This window comes from Natator depressus, chromosome 7 (assembly GCF_965152275.1).
Source record: "Natator depressus isolate rNatDep1 chromosome 7, rNatDep2.hap1, whole genome shotgun sequence".
Taxonomy (NCBI): Eukaryota; Metazoa; Chordata; order Testudines; family Cheloniidae; genus Natator; species Natator depressus.
Genome location: NC_134240.1, coordinates 80,887,022 through 80,904,002, shown reverse-complemented (window position 1 = coordinate 80,904,002; position 16,981 = coordinate 80,887,022). Strand labels below are relative to the sequence as shown.

Sequence of the window (16,981 nt, the reverse complement as noted above, 5' to 3'; positions counted from 1 at the left end):
GAGCAGCCCTCACAGTTCACAAGTGAGTGACAATAGCTCTGTGGAAGCTTGCAACACCAGACAGCTACAGGTCAGTCGGGAATCAATTTGGAGTGGGCGAATCTACTGTGGGAGTTGCTGTGATGCAAGAAACCAATCCAGTCATTGAGCTGCTGCTATCAAAGGTAGTGACTCTGGAAAATGTGCAGGTCATAGTAGATGGCTTTGCTCCAATGGGATTCCCTAACTGTGGTGGGGCTATAGACGGAACGCATATCCCTATCTTGGGACTGGACCACCAGGGCAGCCAGTACATAAACCCCAAGGGGTACTTTTCAATGGTGCTACAAGTACTGGTGAATCACAAGGGACATTTCACCAACATGAATGTGGGATGGCTGGGAAAAATTCATGACACTCGCATCTTCAGGAACTCTGGTCGGTTTAAACGGCTGCAGGAAGGGATTTACTTCCCAGACCAGAAAATAACTGTTGGGGATGTTGAAATGCCTGTAGTTATCCTTGGGGACCCAGCCTACCCCTTAATGCCCTGACTCATGAAGCCATACACAGGCACCCTGGACAGTAGTAAGGAACTGTTCAACTATAGGCTGAGCAAGTGCAGAATGGTGGTAGTGCGCATTTGGACGTTTAAAGGGTCGCTGGCGCAGTTTACTGACTAGCTCAGACCTCAGCGAAACCAATATTCCCATTGTTATTGCTGCTTGCTGTGTGTTCCACAATCTCTGAGAGTAAGGGGGGAGACGTTTATGGTGGAGTGGGAGGTTGAGGCAAATCGCCTGGCTGCTGAATACGCACAGCCAGACACCAGGGCAATTAGAAGAGCACAGCAGAAAGCGCTGCACATCAGAGAAGCTTTGAAAACCAGTTTCTTGACTGGCCAGGGTACCGTGTGACACTTCGGTTTGTTTCTCCTTGATGAAAACCCACCCCCTTAGTTGACTAATTCCCTGTAAGCCACTTGCCCTCCCCCCTTTGATCACAGCTTGCTTGCAAAGGAAATAAAGTCATAATCGTTTAAAAAACATGTATTCTTTATTATAAAAATAGGGAGATAACTCACAAGGTAGCCCAGGTGGAGTGTGGGAGGAGGGAAGGAGAGAAGGAAAAGGCCACTTCAAAACTTCTTGAATGACAGCCTTCTGTTGCTTGGGCTGTCCACTGGGGTGGAGTGGTTGGGTGCCCGGAGCCTCCCCCCCGGCGTTCTTGGGCATCTGGGGAGGTGGGAGGATGGTTAAACAGGAGCTGCAGCGGCAGTCTGTGATCCTGCTGCCGTTTCTGAACCTCCACCAGACGCCGAAGCATGTCCGTTTAATCCCGCAGTAACCCCAGCGTTGCATCCTGCCTCCTCTGATCTCCCTGCCACCACCTCTCATCTCGATCATCCCTCCTGTCCTCATGTTCGTTGGCCGCTTTCCTGTACTGTGCTCCTGTGTCCCTCCACACATTCTGCTGAGCTCTGTCAGTGCCGGATGACTGCATGAGCTCAGAGAACATTTCATCGTGCGTGCGTTTTTTTCGCTGCCTTATCTGAGATAGCCTTTGGGACGGAGGAGGGAGGCTTGAAACATTTGCAGCTGTGGGAAGGAAAAAAGGGAGTGAAGTATTTAAAAAGATACATTTTACAGAACAAATAACTATACTCTTTCACAGTGAACAACACTATTCACATTACATAGCACATGTGATATTGGTACAAGGTGGCATTTTGCATCTTATATATTGAGTACCTGCGGTTTTGGTGTTAGAGATCACACACGCAGTGCTAGGCAACAGAATTCGGCTTGCAGGCAGCCATGGTAAGCCATCATCTTCCGGCTTCTGCAACCTTCGTAACAGCACCCTCCTTTCCCACACCAAGCAAAGCCTGTTGAGTTGGCCATTTAGTGCTGCGGTTTTCCTGTTAACGTGCAGCAGCAGAAACCAAACTAACCCCCTCCCACCATCGAATTCTCTGGGATGATCGCTTTACTCCTCCCCCCACCGTGTGGCTGGTATCAGGGAAGGTCCCTTCCTGCCAAACGTGAACAGCTCAGTGCCAACGCCCCTCCCTCCCACCACGTGGCTAACCGCAGGGAGGATTTCTTTTCAGCGACAGGCAAATAGCCCAGTAGGAACACCCACCTCTGAATGTCCCCTTAATTAATTCCCCTATTTCAACCAGGTTACCGTGAGTGATATCACTCTCCTAAGGAAACAGAGAGATAAAGAATGGATGTTACTTGAATGCCAGCAAACACCAGGACCATACGCTGCCAGGTATGGTCATGCAATGATACCAGATTACTTGCTACTAGCATGGCGTGGTAAAGTGTCCTACCAGGGAGGACGGACTAAGGCTGCTCTCCCCAGAAACCTTCTGCAAAGGCTTTTAGAATACCTCCAGGAGAGCTTCATGGAGATGTTCCTGGAGGATTTCTGCTCCATCCCCAGACACGTTAACAGACTTTTCCAGTAGCTGTACTGGCCACGAATGCATCCCAAGTCCTCAGGGCTACTTAATCATTAAAAAACACTTGCTTTTAAAACATGTATTATATTTAAAAAGGTACACTCACCAGAGGTCCCTTCTCAGGCTTCGTTGGGTTGGGAGGGTATTTCAGTCAGGGTGATGAAAAGATCCTGGCTGTTGGGGAGAATGGTGTGCTGTGTGCTCTCCTCAAGCTCGTCCTCCTCCTCATCTCCCCCACCCACAAAATCCTCAGGCATGGTGGAGAATGCCCCATCATCGGAGTCCACAGACAGGGATGGGGTAGTGGTGGCGGCCCCCCGTAGAATTGCATGCAGCTCAGCATAGAAGCGGCATGTCTGGGGCTCTGTCCTGGAACATCCATTTGATTCTTTGGTTTTCTGGTATGCTTGTCTGAGCTCCTTAAGTTTCAAGTGGCACTGTGTTGCGTCCCTGCTGTAGCCTCTGTCCCTCATGGCCTTGTAGATTTTTTTGAAAACTTTTGGCATTTCGTCTTTTGGAACATAGTTCTGATAGCACAGATTCCTCTCCCCATACAGCGATCAGATCCAGTACCTCCCGTTCGGTCCATGCTGGAGCTCTTTTTCAATTCTGGGACTGCATGGTTACCTGTGCTGATGAGCTTGCCTGGCCAAACAGGAAATGCGATTCAAAAGTTCCCGGGGCTTTTCCTGTACACCTGGCCAGTGCATCCAAGTTCAGAGTGCTGTCCAGAGCAGTCAAAATGGTGCAATGTGGGATAGATCCCGGAGGCCAATGCCATCGAATTGCATCCACACTAACCCTAATTCGAAACGGCGATGTCAATTTCAGCACTAATCCCCTTGTCACGGAGGAGTACAGAAATCGATTTTAAGAGCCCTTTATGTTGACAAAAATGGCTTTGTTGTGTGGACAGGTGCAGGGTTAATTCGATTTAATGCTGCTAAATTCGACAAACTAGTAGTGTAGACCAGGCCTCAGACTAGCTACAAATAGCTATAACAAACAATTAGAAGGGACGGAGAGGGAGGAAAACTAACAAGAATGTACATTGATATAAGCCAACTATAGGTGCAGATACCTGGTTCCAAGTTGGTCCATTTACTTTTTTTTATTATAAAAATACACAAAATATAAGGTAGGTAAACATCAGGCAAAACTCATCTACCTAGCCATTAGCATTTGGCAGTTTCCCATAAGTATCACCAGAGAACTGGATCTTGAAGAAGCATTTGAAGAAGAGGGTCTGGGGTTTACTGACAAGTTCAGAAAGGGTGTTCCAAGTAAAAGGAAGTCATTTGGAAGAAGCAGACAAGTAACCCTTGGAAAACAGCATTATTGGCAGAGCAGATGGCAAGTAGAAAAGAAGGGCTGGACTGAGTTAGAAAGGGCCTTAAAGGTATGGACCAGACACTTGTATTTGATGTGACAGAGAAGTGGAAGCTAGTAGAGAGATTTAAGGAAGAGGGTAATATGGTCAGGATGACAGGGCAGAAACTATTCTGTTCAAAACCCTACTCGCTAGCTGGGAGGGAAATGAGATGGGGGTCAAGGAGGCTACCACAGAGGAGGCTACCTTAGGGCTATGACTAGGGATAAAAGTTCTCCACTGTCCATGTACTGGTACATACACACCTACAGTTAACGAGGCATATGCAATAACTCAAATTATTCCTTTCTTCATGGGCATTTCTATAGTGCTCATATCATAGTATCAAAGTGCTTCACAAATAATTAATTTGTTCTTCACATATGTGAAAGCAGTTGATGGGTATTTACCACCATTTTACAGATGGGAAACTGAGGTAGAGAATAAGGCCAAAATTATCAAGTGCCCACTAAGTTTGGGTGGCTAACTTAAGATGGCAGGGCCTGATTTTTTCATCGTTCTTAACACTTTTACAACACTAATTGACTTTAGTTACAGCTGTGAGCTCTCAGCACTTCTTCAAATCTGGCCCCACGCCTCTCATCAAAACCCAGAACACAAGGAACACAATTAGTGACCAATTGTGAAAATGTAAATGACCTGCCCATCACAGATGTATTCTATAGCAGAGAGAATAAAATACAGTTAACCGGTGCAGCAGTCAACTGCCTCAATCATCAGACTATCCTCTTTTCCTGCAATCCCTTGCTTCATTTACTATGTATATTTTCAAAAAAAGAAAAAGGAGTACTTGTGGCACCTTAGAAACTAACCAATTTACAGCTCACGAAAGCTTATGCTCAAATAAATTGGTTAGTCTCTAAGGTGCCACAAGTACTCCTTTTCTTTTTGCGAATACAGACTAACACGGCTGTTACTCTGAAACCTATGTATATTTTGACTTCTGTCAAAAATGAGGTAAGAGGCCTACAAACAGCTTCACTCACTACATAGCCCTGATTCATGTCCAGTGGAGCAATGGTTTTGTATACTGAATGAGGCAGAGGCCCTGTGGAAAAAAACAGTATTTAGTTACATGATTGCATTCTATCATAGTGCAGCGTACAGGAACTGAATCAAGGTTATACCCCACTCACTTTCCAGCTGAAGCAACATACACCATTCATCCAACAATCACTTCACTATGTACAAATGACCATGTAGAAATAGTATTTTAATTATTTTGGAAAATGGTCAGGTTTCAGTCACCACTGGAGACCAATTCAAATGGAGATTTTGATATATACTGTGTAGTAAACCCAAGCCAGATTTCTGATTGCAAAAGACACATCCTGGAACAAGGCTCTGTGGAGGAGTCTGATGAATATTCTTTAGACATAGCTGTGTGGAAGATAAGGCATAATTTTGTATACATTGAACTGTTGTTCTCTGAATTGGTCCTGTATACAGCCATCCCTAGCAATACTGGAAAAACAAATTTTGAATGACAGATTCTGCAAGTGGCACAAACATAGAACGAACATGACTTTTTTTAATGTGGATAAAAATATTTTAGTCTCATTTCTGCAAATTTTATTGTTAGAGCTAGCGATCAAATGCTCAGTCAAAACTTCGTTTCTGGCCTCTATTTCTGAATCTGTTTCTATTAAAGCTGCCACCTCGCCTCCCATTCCTGGAGTCGTAGAAGCCTCTGCCTCCTTCTCGCTGGGTTTCTGCTAACTCGGGTAATTGAGTTGCCACAGTCAGATGCCAGTGTTTTGAATCCTGCCATTTTCCCTGGTAAAAACAAAGTTAAATATGTATTTGAACTTTATACATGTAAGAGCCTGACATGCAGACAAAAAACTTGCAAGAAAGCAAATACAGCACATTTTACAGTTTTATAAAATTGGGCAACTGCAAGAAAAAACTACTTAGTAGCAAATACAACCTAGTATTTAAAAATAACTAAAAAGTTTGGACTGGAATTAAAAATAAAATATGAAGCATAGGAAACATCTGATTCCAGATTTTGTGAAAACAGTTATGAGTTAAACAAATCATGAACCTCTAGGTCTCAATTATAAAAATGAAAGTGTACATAAAGACAGCCACTTAAATGTACACATGAAATAAATAATACAAGCACATGCCATCAAGGAACTCTTGGGGTCCTGCAAAGCAGAGGTTCCCATTTTGAGGGCTCTGGACCACTACTAGTCAGACACCAGAGAAACCAGAGATAGTTCTATTGCTTTGAGTGCAGATCCAGCCAGGAATGGATGCCTCAACATGAAGTGGGAGCTGCCAGTAAGGTATTATAGACTAGCCTCAGAAGTAGAGGTGGCATCTCTTCCCTCTCTCTCCTGAAACAGGAATGAAGCTAAAAAGGGAGATGGGGGTGTTGGTGGCTCTTCCAAGACCCACCTCTGAACCAGGACCTGCCCCCACTTTAGGACTCTAGTCTGAGTCAATGCTGGAGTTGGGAGTAGGAAAGCACTGGGGGCGCAATCCTGAATGAAGGTAGGAAGATTGGGGGACCTCTGCATGGGACAAGAAATGGCTGGAGTGGGAACCCTGAAAAAATGGAAGACCAGACCCCCAAAGAAGCAATAATTACAGTAGATTGGATTGTCAGGAATTCGTTTTTGGAGAAGAGCAAGAAAAACTTGAGTTGCAATTTGGAAAAATTGATTAAGAAGATAATCTGGAAGGACTGAGAGAACTCCATTTTAGTTTGTGAAAAACACTGTGGGGCAATAAGTAGAAGTGGGAAGGAAATTAATATAAGCTGAGGTGATGAGAACCGATTCTGACAAAAGGAAAACTGGATTTAGAAATCATTTGTGGAGGAGATCCATTTTGATTTGGGGCAAAATGAATTTATGACAGGGAATTGCTTTTGATGTAATGGGGAGAACTGGTTCTGGCTATGGAGTTCAGTCTGCCAGCAGTGATGGGGAGGAGAAGGGATCCACAAGATGGTCCACACTATGAAAATGTTGGGAAACCCGTACCATAAATTAAGAATTACTGAAATTAAGAGAATACCTGTATTTGTCTAAGATTCACTGCAGGAATATCAAAACACACCCCCTGAAAAAAAAAAAAGGTTTAAAATGGATTCCAGAAAATCGAGACCTTGTAATCCATAGTTTCGGGTAACACTGAAGTATTTGTTAAAGCACACAACCTTTAGGGAATAGAGACAGTTTAATGAAAGGGATCTGGGAATTTTCACTTTCTGAAGTCAAGTTTAACTTGTTTAATATTTGGGAGCCAAAGCAATTTTACCTTTGGAAAAAAACTGACACGTGGAGCAGCACAATGTTTTACACACCTATAGTGCCTTTCATCCAAGATATCAAACTATTTCACAGGCATTAAGCAGTTCAGCACACCTGCTTTTTCATCATGTACTTCACCAATTCTTCCCTAGGTAACATTTTCTCTTTCCTGCAGAGCCACTTCTTTCCATACATATTTTCTTCCTTCTCACCAAAATTATTCTTTCTTTCCTAAAATGTTGTCCACTGTCTCGTGTGGCTCAGATTGTTAATTCTTTTCGACAAAGAACGTTTGATCTAAGCAGATAGATGTATAAGTTTACTGTGGATTTAAATATTCAAATGTAGAATGTAAACTTCATGAAAATGTTTATTTCAGTCAGGGAAGAAAGGATCCTAATACAGTAGGTCACAAGTTATAGAAGGAAGCTTGTGTATGTTGCCCCACATTGTTCATAACATAACTTGTAGTCAATTCACAGACCAACAATGGTATTAAAAGAAAAAGAAAAAATCAGTGAAGGCAACATCACAAAAATTCACACTTTACAAAAACAAAGAACTAGAGCATAGGTCCCCGAATTGTTTATAAAGGTGAAATGGTAAAAATGCCTACTTGCTCTTCAGTGTTGTCAAGCACACAAAGTAAACCTGAAGAGATTTAAAAAAAGTTCCTCTAATCTTTCAATTTTAGGTGTTACTTTTAATAAAAGATTGACAGAAGCGTGATATCAAAATTGACAGTGTCCCTTCAATAAAAGCCATCTGTCTGACATTTACTATGAGCACGAAGCACAATGCCAGTGTCCATAGGCACAAACTTCCTCTCTGCCTGGGGGGTTCTCGATCCCACCGTCTGCCCAAGCCCACTCCCACTCCACCCTTCCTCCAAGCCCCAACCCCGCCCCCCAAGGCCCTGCCCTACCCCACCTCACCTCTTCCCCTGAGCGCGCCCCATCCCTGCTCCTTCACCTCCCTCCCTGCACCTCCTGCATGCCGTGGAATAGCTACTCCATGGCATACCGAAGGCGCTGGGAGGGAGGACTTGATCAGCGGGGCCGCCAGTGGGCAGGAGGCACTGGGGAGGGAGGGGGAGAGCTTGGCTACTGGTGCATGCCAAGCACCCGCTAATTTTTTTCCATGGGTGCTCCAGCCCTGAAGCACCCATGGAGTTGGCACCTATGCCAGTGTCCACTACTTTTAGTGGTTTACCTGTTTGGATATTTACATTAAAAATTAAATTAAGCCCCTCCCTCAACATTTCAGTTCAACAGAATATCTTGTGCCATTGTAGTGACCCCACTGACCATAAACTGCTGCATCATTAGCTCAAAGATTACTACGTCCAGCCCCTCCTCAGCCAGAGAAAGGGTAACTTGACAATCAGACCTCGAACTGTAGAAGTGATAAGTTTCTCCTGCCTTTTTAAGACGACACATCTACAAGCTTAAGAGTATAGTAAGCAAGACTATAAAGATTGATGATTGTATCTTACCATTTTTCCCTTGAGAAAACACATTCTGTTCACTTTCCTATCAATTTCATCACCCAGCTGTTCTCTTAGCCCTCGCCAGGCATAGCTTATGTTGTCTATCTCTTCTGAGCATTGCAATGTCATTGTTACAAATCCCTGAAGGATAAAAGAAAGTACATGCTCACAGTAAAAAGAAATAACATTCCCTGAACACTGATCAGCATACATCTAATGAATTTGCACAGTCAGAATTTATAAAAAAGGTTATTAGATGGCAAATATGTACATTTTAAGACATTAACAGATAGTGGATAGACATGACGTTTTGGCACATAAATACATATGTAACACTTCCAGCTTCACTATCACTTCTGTAAAGTTTGCATTGCCAGAAGCAATGCAGAGAGGATTCTGAATGCAAGGAAAGTGAAAAATTATGCATAAAAAACCTGCAATAGTAATATTTTTGTATATTTTATATTGAAATAAAAATAAACCTCAGTGAGCAACTCTCAAGGCGCCCCTGACAGAATTAAATACACAGTCCAATTAAAATAGCAGAAGATGATCCACACCTTAACAGAGTCAATACAACCCCACTAAACATCCCCTTCTCACAAAGCCTTAATTTCCCCAAATAATTCCACACTTGAATCAAGCAAGCCTCAAATGTCCACTCAAGTGAGTTTTGCAGCATGTCCCAAAAGATAAAGTAGTGTGTGCTATTTTGGGCCAAAGAGGGATGTGAACTCCCAAGTCAAGGGACAGTCAGCAGCTACTAGGAGCTGACTCAAATGCCAGGATAGCTCAGTCAGGTGACGGCAATTGTGGTAGTACTGCACAGAGAGAGAGATGGTTCCCAAGTAGGCAGACAAGCTATTTAGGGCTTTATGGTCACAACCAATATCTGAAATTCCAACTGGAAACTAAGAGTCAGCCAATGCAGATTCCAGAGCATTAGAACTATGTGCTCACAGCAAGCTAGCCACTTAAGTGTGTGGCTATGTTTTACCCCAGTTTAAGGCTAGGTTTATACTAGCAGCATTTTATTTGACTGCTATACCAATAAAGCACTCCTAATGTGGACACAGCTATACTGGCAAACTTGTGTTCTGTACCATAGCTTTTCTGGTAAAAGTCCTGCTTTGCAAGTGTAGCTGCATTTACACTAGGGACTTCTGCTGGCACAGCTATGTCAGTTAGGGATCACACCCATTCACACCCCTGACCAACACAGCTATGCCAGCAGAAGTCTGTGGTATAGACAGCCTTAGTTTGAGTTGTTTAAGGTGTAGCCCTACAAAGCATAGTGCTGCAGTCTCATCAGTGGTAAGATGTGCATCCAAGTAAAAGCATCAACCTCCCGATTAGACCCAGATGGTCCCAGCCACTGCTACTGTAGGCTCATGTAATAGCAGCTGGAAGCGTAAGACGACCCTCATAGTGAACTTGTTTTATTTCCCAGTCACTCAGAGGGGGTCAATATAATCTGCACCATAACCCCTGGTTACTTCCCCCAACCTCTGATTACCTCAGTTTTCTCTGGATTGAGATTCACTTTCATCCAGGCCCTAATCACTACTATATAAAAAAAACCCACTAACTGCACCCCCTGGGTTAGATGACAGAGCGAGAAAGAGCACAGGTGTGCTCAAAACACTTCAACCCAGGCCCCCTTCCATGACCCTTTAACTCCAACAAACAGGAAGGTAGTAAGATGGGACCTCTGCAGCAGAAGTTACAGAAAACTATGCTGGGATCTATGAAGAAAGAATGAAGCCACCTCATGGCAGCCCTGTGTCTGCAATCAAGTCTACACCTCAATTAAAATATCTAATAAGCCAGCAGACACCTGATCTTTATCCATGGCTAGGAGGAACACCGCCACTGACATTTCAATGCTATAACCAAGTTCAAAACCAGGACAATGACAATAATCCAGAAGATCTAAGATCTCTAGATTCAGAATTCTCACCAAAGTATTTTCCATAATAAAAGATTAGAAAAGGGATTGTAATTGGGTCAGATAGTTACCACATTCAGATATCTGAAATCCAAGATTTCAAAAAAAAATAAACTAAATATTCTTACCACATCTGAGTTGAGCAAGGAACGCTGTTCAATGCAAGTAGCCCCAGAAATATGGGCTAGTGCTGCAGCCAGAGCTTCAACTGCCCCCTTTTCCTCTATTAGCCACTGAGCTGACTCTTTGAAATAGTCAATGGCAGTTTGAGGAACAGAATCCAAACACCTAAGTATTTAAAAGCAAAAACGTTACTTGGCAAAAGGCAAATTTAGACAGTGGAATCTGGGAGCTATGGGATAGACGAGAAACTGCAAGAGACTCAAACTTAACCAATGATATCCATGAACAATTTATTTCATGGTCATCGGAGACAAATGTATGGCAAGAGACAATCCAAAAATTATTATAAATGAGAATGATGTGATGACACGCTCAAGGGTCACTGAACATACCTGATGGCATCTTTGCTGGAAGCCTTTATTATATCTGTTGCAGTAGGAACACCTACACGCTTAAATGTAATTCCCTGCAATTAAGAGAAAATGGAAGAGTAGGAAGTTTACAGACTGTTCAGAACTGTATTATATTCAGCTAATGCTGGTATTCAGTTCAATAAGCATTTATCCTTAAATTTCCTTTGCCGAAAGTGGAAAAAACTATATATTGTGCACATTTCCTATAAAGCACTCTGACACGGAGGTTAGCCTGCCCTTAAGTTTCCTATGTGAATTCCTTGGACTAAACATGCTTAGAACCTCATTAAGGGGACACTGTTGGGTTAAAATTCATATTTACAGAGACAGGATGTCCTACTGTACTAGTAACAATTTAGATTGTCAAAATGAGTATTTTAGTGAAAAATATTTCAACAGCTTTTTTCCCCCCCATTTCACTCAGCTTACCCATGAAAATTGGCTAGTCTATTTCACCTTTCTTCCAGTCAGTTTAATCTATTTCACTCATTTTCAAGGATGCTGCAATGTTTGGTTAACGTGACTATGGGAAATTACGTTTCTTGAAAAGAAGGAAACTATTTCCACTGGAAGCTTTTGAAAATGTGTGTTTCTGTTAAATCTAAACTGAGCAGGTACCCTCTCTTGAACATAATTTCATCAAGTGGCACTGATACAAAAACTCTCAAGTCCATCACTATTAGGGTGATCAAATGTTCTCTTTACTTAAACACGGTTAAAGGAAAAATGGCATTCAAGAGCTGGGTTTTTATTTTTAAAAAGGGCAAATAGAATAATTACCACCATATTCTAGCTTTATTTAAAAAAAGTTTCAGTCTTAGCTACATATCACAGGTTCTGTTAGCTGTTTAAGGAAGGTAGTCACCTCACATTGCCAGTAAGCAAGAACTAAAAGCAATGCCAACTGTTCCTTGCACTGGCACACAAATATAAACTTCTTTACCAGTCAATAATGACTGATTTTGATAACAAAAATCACCTATTTAATCTCTAACTACTCGCTTTTTCTATTTTGAAATCCTCATGAAAAGATTCCTCATGAACAGTTCTAAACAAAATTGTAAATTAAAATAAATCAAAACTTAAAATTTACTTTAATGAAGTATATGCTATTACACAGCCTTTATGTCAAGGAGTTTCACTCTTAACTCAGTTAGATATGTTTGCACTGAAGAAAAAAAAAAGTCAGTTCTTAACTTATATAAGCTAACTCAGGTTAGCCAAACCTGGGTTTAAATTTCAGTGAAGACACAACAGGTTGGCATTTAAATTGGGTTGGCAGCTTGTGTTCAACCCCATGCTCTCATATTGTCTTGAGCCCAAGCTGCTACCTCAATTAAAAGCCAAGTTGCTGTGTTTTCACTGCAATTTAAACTCAAGTTAGCTAATTCAGGCCAGATAACCTGAATTAAGAACACAAGTTTTTTTGCAATGTAGACAAACTAAGTGCTCAGAGTCTTGTGAAACTTGAAACTAAAGCATAACATTTAAATGGTTATCATCCAAGAGAAAGATACCATGTGGAACAACATATACCAATTACACATGCAGGGACAAAGCGATTACCCAGTAAGAGGAAAAAAAGGGAAACCAGCTATACTTCAGTTAGAGAGTAGTGCTCACAGTATGCTTCATAACAATCTGATCATCAAATAGTGTATGGATTGCAGGATTTTATGAGCTATCCTAACACACTACATACATAAAGTGTACAATGACTAAAGAGATACTGTACTGCTTTTTGTTCCACGTGTCTTAGCTGACTTTCTTCCTTTCGCTGATAAAAACAGATACACATCCCAGTCCGTCCAGCTCGGCCTGTGCGCCCAGAACGATGAATATACGACTCCACATCCTTCAAGATAAATACCTTTATTACTTTTGTAGTTAGTGTATACACAAAGGTCCATGGAAGCAATTACAATTTATTACAATACATCCCCTAACACTAATGTATCTGAAAAATAAAAAATAAATAAATAAAATTTTAAAGTCAAACTAGGTAAAAAAGATCCCCATAAACCTAGGTTAAATATTGCTCAGAGCTTAAGTTACAAGCCTGGGCCAACTACATGCCACTATGCTTCTATCATCATAGGGAATTCAAGCAAAGGTTTCAATTTGCTCTAGCGCACCCCCACATATAGATAAATACCACACATATCACACTTACCCCAGTGTACAGGATGAGAAGTCAGCATGTCCCCAGCTAAGTTGAATAAACCTAGGTCTTGTCTGTATTCCCCTAACTTCATTTAGAGTTCTCTCTCTGTCCACTGGGCTCTTCTTCCCACCCAATTATGTTGCTCTTCCTAGCCATTCCATTCTACTGCCTCTCCAAATTCTTTTCAAATTTACCACTATACACTGCTTTGGAGAGCAGGATTTTAGTCATCTTGGCTCAACAATTAATACATCAAGCAGAGCTAGAGCCTTGCCAGAGCTCATCAGAAGGCATTTTAAAAAGAAATACCCCTAAAGGTACCACGGACTGTACAACTGATGCATCATAAGTCGTATTCCGATCAGACTACCACCTCTGGTTACTATAAGCTTCCTGACAACAAAAACAACAACTGTGTGTGTGGTGAATACCACAATTCAATGCTGCTTTATCACATGAAAACAAATGGAGGACTACTGTATATATTACAAAAGACACACACCATACCCATCTCATACCTTCGGTGGTGAACTTTGTACAACCAGGTCAACTTCAGGGATATCTAAACCACGGGAAGCTACGTTAGTTGCAACCAGAACTTTAAACACACCATTTCTAAAACCTTTCAATGTTATCTCCCTTTGTTTCTGAGGAATGTCACCATGCAGCGACTGGCAATCCTGTAAAACAAGATTATTACGACAGTGTATAGAACGTACCATGCTATAAAAAGGATACTGAAAAGCTGAAATATTTTAGTTTACATGGCAAAAAATTATGTCAATACTTAGCTTTTATACAGTGCTTTTTACACTTATAGCCCAAAGTGCTTTACAAAAAGGTAGGAAAGCATTATTCCCATTTTACAGATTAGGAAATGGAAGCAACAAGTACCTTGCCACAGCGTCAATGTCAGAGCTAGATCTATAACCCTGTCCCACCTTCCAGTCCAGTGCCCTATCCAACACTTTGTTGACGTCCCAAAATAAAACACAAAAGCTACCTCTAATGCAGTGCTATTCACACTATTGTGCCACTATATCAATGTCATTTAGCTGCTTTTTGCTAGAAAGATACACAACATATGCTCCCTTCAAAAGAAGGGCAAAAATAATTCTGAAAGGATAAAAATGACTTTAAACAGTGACTAAAAAAAGTTTTAAAATAATAAAAATAACTTTTGGACACCCACACATCTGCCTGAAAGTTTCTTTACCTATTACAAACACCCAAAATTAACATAACCGAAATTTTAGAGAATATTGTTTCTTTATTTTGTACACTTGACAGCATTCTATGTCCAGTCAGGGCTTGTCTTCACCAGAAAGTTACACTGATCCAGCTACATTGCTCAGGGGTATGAAAAAATCCACACTGCTGAGCAACAGTCAACTTAACTAAGTCCCCACACAGACAGCACTAGGTCAATGGAAGAATTCTTCCACCAAACTAGCTACCACCTCTTCGGGGGACAGATTTACTACATTGACCGAAGGAGCCTCTCATCACTGTAGTAAGTATCTACACTGAAGCACTACAATGACACAGCTGTAATGCTGTGCTGCCTCAGTGTTTTTAAGTATAGACATAGCTTCAGTTTTCTTTGTCTTTCACACAGGAACAGAAAAGGATTATAAACCACTGTCAGGGTTTCCCCACACACACACACTCAGAACTCTGGGTACAGATGTGGGGACCCACATGAAAGACCCCCCAAGCTTATATTCTACCACCTTAGGTTAAAAACTTCCCCAAGGCACAAATTCCTTTCCTTGTCCTTGGACAGTATTGCTGCCACCACCAAGGGATTTACACAGAAATTCAGGGGAGGGTCACTTGGAATCCCTATTCCCCCCCCCCAGCCCCTTCACCCCCTTTCCTGGGGAGGCTTGAGAATAAATATACCAACTAATTGCCTTAGCAATGTGATACAAACTAGACCCTTTATCTTTAGCACACTAAAATCAGATTCTTAAAAGACAAGCTTTATTTTAAAGAAAAAAGTAAAAATCATACCTGCAAAATCAGGATGGAAGGTAACTTTACAGGGTAATAAAAAGATTTAAAACACAGAGGACTCCCCTCTGGACTCAGCTTCACAGTTACAAAAACAGGAATAAAACTATCTTTGTAGCATAGGAAAATTCACAACAAAAATAAAAGATAACCTAATGCAGCTCCTTGCCTTAGTTACAATTTCTGTAATTTTAGCTGGATCATTCCAGGTATGTTTTCAGGAGATGTTGTACCTGCTTGGTATAACAGGAGATGCTTGTACCTGTTCTTCTCTCCCTCCGTCCAGAGAGAGAACAAACAAAGAGAGCCACAAACAAATTCTCTCCCCCGCCCCTCATTTGAAAGTATCTTCTTTCCTCATTAGACCTTCTGGTCAGGTGCCAAAGAAGAGATTTGAGCTACTTAACCCCTTACAGGTAAAGCGATTCAGTACAGCTGCCAAGGAGTGATTTTATGCTACCTTTTCTTTATATTTATGACAACCACAAACTGGATAAGGACTCGGGGCAGCTATAGGACCTAAATTCTTTAAAAATTATTACATTTCAGATTGATGCTGCTTTGTAGAGGGTATGGGTATGTATTCCTCCAGCACTCTGATATATTAAGATACTAAAACAAAAACATCTGAAAATAATTTCTCTTACCTGCCAAGATCAGAGTTCTGCATTTCCCATGCAACAGGTGATATCACTAACACCAACAGTAATGCAGGAAAATTCTCCATGCTCAGGTTTAGCTGTTAGTGAGGTCATCTAATAGTGCAGGAGAAAAACACTCCTGAACACAGGTGGCAGGTAAAAGCTTCTCAGTTCCCCCCAAAAAGTATAATGCCATACTACTTTCTAGTCATGCAGTAATGGATCTGATTCAATCAATTATGAAAATCAATCCCATGCAGATTGGAATCGTGCTAGGATGATATTTACGACCAAGGGATTTACTGTAATACCAGCACTCATCACTAATGTCAGAGAGATTAGCAGATGTACCACTATCTCCCACATCTCAAATGCTAGTATCAGCACTAAAATCAACTATCTTTATTTCTCTGCAGACTTAGCAAGTGCCATGGCATGAGTCTCAGAAATAAGAGCTGAAAACCACTATTCTGTGATGCTAGAAAGTCTGAGAACCCCTCTTTTTCACCCCCCGATACAGATTTAAATTAAGTTTATTTCAAATTCCTCATAAAACAGCTAATAAATAATGAATGTAATAAAACAAATTAACCCCTAGTAATTAATAACTAATGTAACAAAATAGAAGCAACCCCTAGCACAGAGGTGGGCAAACTACGGCCCAGGGGCCACATCAGGCCCTCCAGCTCCCACCAGGAAGTAGGGTCTGGGGCTTCCCCCGCTCTGGCACTCCAGCTGGGGAGTGGGGTCGGGGTCTTGCCTCGCTCCACATGGATTCCAGAAGCAGAGGCACATGCCCCCCTCTGGCTCCTACGCGTACAAGCAGCCAGGGGACTCCGCATGCCACCCCCACCCCAAGTGCTGCCCCCACAGCTCCCATTGGCCGGGAACCTCTGATCGCGCCTCCGTATAGAAGCCGGAGGGAGGACATGGCACTGTTTCTGGGACCTGCTTGAGGTAAGTGCCGCCTGGAGCCTGACCCCCTCCCAACCCCCTTGCCCTGATCCCTTTCTGCCCTCCGAACCCCTCAGTCCCAGCCTCCTTCATCCCCAGCGCCACCCCAGAGCCCACCCCGCCCC

General features: G+C 42.1%; 1 protein-coding gene across 1 annotated transcript in view; it reads right to left on the bottom strand.

The window, feature by feature from the left end:
- Positions 1-16,981, bottom strand: part of LOC141990963 (nucleolar RNA helicase 2-like) — a 39,547-nt gene that overhangs the window by 5,904 nt on the left and 16,662 nt on the right. The window contains exons 9-17 of the mRNA XM_074958900.1: positions 13,764-13,925; positions 12,817-12,936; positions 11,061-11,134; positions 10,674-10,833; positions 8,604-8,738; positions 6,873-6,917; positions 2,559-5,618; positions 2,125-2,188; positions 1,064-1,577 (exon numbers count right to left, since the gene is read on the bottom strand). Coding sequence (XP_074815001.1) covers positions 5,442-5,618; positions 6,873-6,917; positions 8,604-8,738; positions 10,674-10,833; positions 11,061-11,134; positions 12,817-12,936; positions 13,764-13,925 — 873 coding nt within the window. The 3' untranslated portion in view covers positions 1,064-1,577; positions 2,125-2,188; positions 2,559-5,441. The remainder of the gene's footprint in view (positions 1-1,063; positions 1,578-2,124; positions 2,189-2,558; positions 5,619-6,872; positions 6,918-8,603; positions 8,739-10,673; positions 10,834-11,060; positions 11,135-12,816; positions 12,937-13,763; positions 13,926-16,981) is intronic.